Genomic DNA, 4,916 nt, shown 5'->3' with positions numbered 1-4,916 from the left:
GATCCTGTTTAATTACAGTATGTTATATTAGATAACATTACCTCTAACGATAAGAGCAGCTGTAAAACTGTCAGATCCTGTTTAATTACAGTATGTTATATTAGATAACATTAACTCTAACGATAAGAGCAGCTGTAAAACTGTCAGATCCTGTTTAATTACAGTATGTTATATTAGATAACATTAACTCTAACGATAAGAGCAGCTGTAAAACTGTCAGATCCTGTTTAATTACAGTATGTTATACTAGATAACATTAACTCTAACGATAAGAGCAGCTGTAAAACTGTCAGATCCTGTTTAATTACAGTATGTTATATTAGATAACATTACCTCTAACGATAAGAGCCGCTGTAAAACTGTCAGATCCTGTTTAATTACTAAAATGTTACATTTAGTTTTACAGCGGCTCTTATCGTTAGAGTTAATGTTATCTAAGGATTATCAGCTAGTTAACACATAGAATAATTATCAGCTGGATAACACATAGAATAATTATCAGCTAGTTTACACAGATGGAATAATAGCTACTTAACACATAGAGGGATTACCAGCTAGTTAACACAGAAAGACTAACAGCTGGTTAACACATAGAAAGATGATCAGCTGGATAACACACAGAGGGATTATCAGCTGGTTAACACATAGAGGGATTATCAGCTAGTTAACATATAGAGAAATTATCAGCTAGTTAACACATAGAAGGATTATCAACTACTTTACACAGAAGGACTAACAGCTAGTTCACACAGAAGGACTAGCAGCTAGTTCACACATAGAGGGATTATAATCTGGTTAACACATAGAAGGATTATCAGCTAGTTCACACAGATAGGGACTAGCAGCTAGTTTACACCGACTAAATTATAGTTTGTTTCTCACAAATGTTATCATCACAATGAGAACAATTTTTATCTATAAAGTTTAGTTACTGAACCAAGAAAGTCACATATCTAAACTTTGACATATCCTGTAAGATACTCACAGTGGCTCAGATATGACCTTAAGGGATTTTAACACTAAAAAGTGGATTTCGATACCCGTGGTGGGCAAAGCACAGATAACTCTTTGCTTAACTTTGTCCTTAATAACAAACAAACAAACACATTCATGGTAGAGTAGAATCATGATCTGTGACGTCATCTCTAAAATATAAAGTTTTGATTTACATGTTATTGAAAAGTTTACTCGTGTTGTGTGTTAGATATCAAAGAATCGTCTGCAATGAGTTGGATATCACTTACGAAAAGTTCGCTATGTCTTCTTACACAGAACCACCGATTTTACAACCTTCTGAGTTTCCTAATGACATGGAGCTGGGTTCGAGAGTACAAATCTCCTGTTATCTCAAGAAAGGTGATTTACCAGTTACCTTTACATGGAACAAAGATGGAAAACCACTATTGACCAACGAACGAATAACTATCTCCAGTCTAGATGCTATTTCCAGTAAGTTAATAATCCAGAGCGTTGTCTCTGAAGACGTGGCCAACTACTCCTGTACAGGAACTAATTCAGCAGGATCTGACAGTTTTACAGCGGCTCTTATCGTTAGAGGTAATGTTATCTATGGTAACCTAGTCTAATTCGGTAGGATCTGACAGTTTTACAGCGGCTCTTTTCGTTAGCAGTAATGTTATCTATGGTAACCTAGTCTAATTCGGTAGGATCTGACAGTTTTACAGCGGCTCTTTTCGTTAGCAGTAATGTTATCTATGGTAACTTAGTCTAATTCAGCAGGATCTGACAGTTTTATAGCGGCTCTTATCGTTAGAGGTAATGTTATCTATGGTAACTTAGTCTAATTCAGCAGGATCTGACAGTTTTACAGCAGCTCTTATCGTTAGCGGTAATGTTATCTATGGTAACTTAGTCTAATTCGGCAGGATCTGACAGTTTTACAGCTGCTTTTATCGTTAGAGTTAATGTTATCTATGGTAACTTAATCTAATTCGGCAGGATCTGACAGTTTTACAGCGGCTCTTATCGTTAGAGTTAATGTAATCTATGGTAACTTAGTCTAATTCGGCAGGATCTGAGCTATGTGTTATCCAGCTGATAATCCCTCTATGTGTTAACTAGCTATTAGTCCTTCTGTGTAAACTAGCTGATAATCCTTCTATGTGTTAAGTAGCTGATAATCTTTCTATGTGTTAACTAGCTGATAATTTCTCTATATGTTATCCAGCTGTTAGTCCTTCTGTGTAAACTAGCTTATAATCCTTTGTGTTAACTAGCTGATAATCCCTCTATGTGTTAACTAGCTGATAATCCCTCTATGTGTTAACAAGCTGATAGTCCCTCTATGTGTTAACAAGCTGATAGTCCCTGTATGTGTTAACAAGCTGATAGTCCCTGTATGTGTTAACAAGCTGATAGTCCCTGTATGTGTTAACTAGCTGATAATCCCTCTATGTGTTAACTAGCTGATAATCCCTCTATGTGTGAACCAGCTGATAGTCCCTATCTGTGTGAACAAGCTGATAGTCCCTATCTATGTGAACCAGCTGATAGTCCCTATCTGTGTGAACCAGCTGATAGTCCCTCTATGTGTGAAACAGCTGATAGTCTCTATCTGTGTGAACCAGCTGATAGTCCCTATCTGTGTGAACCAGCTGATAGTCCCTATCTGTGTGAACCAGCTGATAGTCCCTATCTGTGTGAACCAGCTGCTAGTGGCTGTTTTATAAACATTATTAAACTTAAACTTCATTATTTCAGAAATAAAAAACTAATTATATTTCTAAGATAAAAAATATAAATTATTTTACTACAAACACATCGTGTGGTAAAAATACAAATGAGCCCAAAACCTTTGTCGAAAAACGAAATAATAACACTGTTAAATCAGAAATATTACAAAATTTGACATATTATGAAACTAATACACAATTATTGACTTACTAACTGCAAGTACTGAAGTAAGAAACAGAAGAATACAGACAGGTAGAGTGTTCCAACTTCCCGCCATTTCCACAGTCACCCACCTTCCCGTGAGGCCTCAGTCTTTGTTGCAGGAAGATACCAGTGTTAAGCGTCACTATTACCGTAGATCTTACGTTCAGTCTAAGCTCTACCGTTCTTCCTACACTTCCTTAACTTGTTTAATTCTTGTTAGAAACTTCTTATGGTTACAATAAATCTTACAAAATGTCTAAACCAACACTCGGTACGATACTTTAATCACCAAGTTCTTGTTTACAATAGTTACACTGCGGCAAAATGTCTTCTACTAAACACAAGAAACAACGCCACCTTACGGTAATAGTTGAGGAAAACTAAAACATTACATCATTAATCTGCGGGTCGCGGGTTCGAATCCCCGTCACACCAAACATGCTCGCCCTTTCAGCCGTGGGGGCGTTATAATGTGACGGTCAATCCCACTATTCGTTGGTAAAAGAGTAGCCCAAGAGTTGGCGGTAGGTGGTGATGACTAGCTGCCTTCCCTCTAGTCTTACACTGCTAAATTAGGGACGACTAGCGCAGATAGCCCTCGTGTAGCTTTGGGCGAAATTCAAAACAAAACAAACAAACCGTCTGTGCCCAACTTTCATTACGATGTACCAGAATGTTCCAGTTAAGACCAATCATGTGTCTAAAGTTAATTTTTAATAATTGTTTCTTTTCTATGCAATAATATAAATTTTCATTGAAGCAACATGAATGTTTTAATATTTACTTAAAGGTAAAAAATGATTCTCGTTCTGACTTTATCCTAATTTTGTTAGTATATTATATTTTAGCTGTATTTCTAATAATAACCATATGTCTATTCAGTGTTTCTTGTCTAGGGCTATTGTAAAGTGTTTAGTACTATTTAAATAACTATTTTTAGATATATGTTAAAACCAGGAAATGATAATTTTTCTTCATTGCGAGTCGAGTACCCTAACCACCTGGCCATGCCGGGCCCAGACGGTCTGATCAGAACACTTGAAAGTAACATCCTTAAAAACATGTGATGTAGATAATTTTGAATTCGCGCGATCTCATTGATTACTACATCGCCACACAGCGGCGAATAGACGCCTTTAAATTTAAAGGGAAAATCGTTTGTAACATATAACTTGTAGTTTACTGGATACAGATACTATAACTTGTAGTTTACTGGATACAGATATTGTAACTTGTAGTTTACTGGATACAAGATATTATAACTTGTAGTTTACTGGATACAGATATTATAACTTGTAGTTTACTGGATACAGATATTATAACTTGTAGTTTACTGACTACAGATATTATAACTTGTAGTTTACTGGATACAGATATTATAACTTGTAGTTTACTGATACAGATATTATAACTTGTAGTTTACTGACTACAGATATTATAACTTGTAGTTTACCGTCGAAAGGTATCCCAGGCCCGTGTTTGAGCCTTCCGTGCCTCCTGGCAGGCAGGACTCCACCATGGACGAGGATACCGTGGAAAACGTGTCAAGGTCTTAGGAATAGAATAAACAGCCGCCTGGACAATACAGTCAGTCACTGCCACCACACAGTCGTCTATTGATGGTAGACAGACCAAGACAAGATCGAGTTCAGAGAGAGAGGTGAAAGATGGCCAGTCAGCCTGGTCCAGCTTCCACCATGGCACTCGGGTCGGGTGGCATCGACCATAGCCAACCTATCTCAGTATGATGGGAAAATGATCACTGCCCCGAGGATCGCTGTCGACCATCCAAGAAAAACGAGTGAAAAGTGCAGGTGGGCAAATTGAGAGATCAATGGCAGTAAAAGACTGACAAGGTGCATGAAAGTAAGTGTATGTTCCAGTATTGAAGAGAGAAAGGTTGTGATCCGAGAGCATGCACTCTATGGAACGACCCCTCCCACCAGGAGACAGGTAGAGAGAACAAACAGTGATGGCACAACCCAAGGAAACACATATTGCTACGGCCTCCAAGGGTG

General features: G+C 37.5%; 1 protein-coding gene across 1 annotated transcript in view; it reads left to right on the top strand.

Annotated features, from left to right (window-relative positions):
* Positions 1-1,153: 1,153 nt before the first annotated feature.
* LOC111084108 (Down syndrome cell adhesion molecule homolog) overlaps positions 1,154-4,916 on the top strand; it is a gene marked incomplete at its 3' end in the record, with an annotated part of 5,583 nt that continues 1,820 nt past the window's right edge. The window contains exon 1 of the mRNA XM_022380894.1: positions 1,154-1,557. Within this exon, the coding sequence (XP_022236602.1) occupies positions 1,170-1,557 (388 nt within the window). The remainder of the gene's footprint in view (positions 1,558-4,916) is intronic.

This window comes from Limulus polyphemus, unplaced genomic scaffold, assembly GCF_000517525.1.
Source record: "Limulus polyphemus unplaced genomic scaffold, Limulus_polyphemus-2.1.2 Scaffold13665, whole genome shotgun sequence".
Taxonomy (NCBI): Eukaryota; Metazoa; Arthropoda; class Merostomata; order Xiphosura; family Limulidae; genus Limulus; species Limulus polyphemus.
The sequence above is the reverse complement of the archived record's forward strand: the minus strand, read 5'-3'. Positions and strand labels throughout refer to the sequence as shown.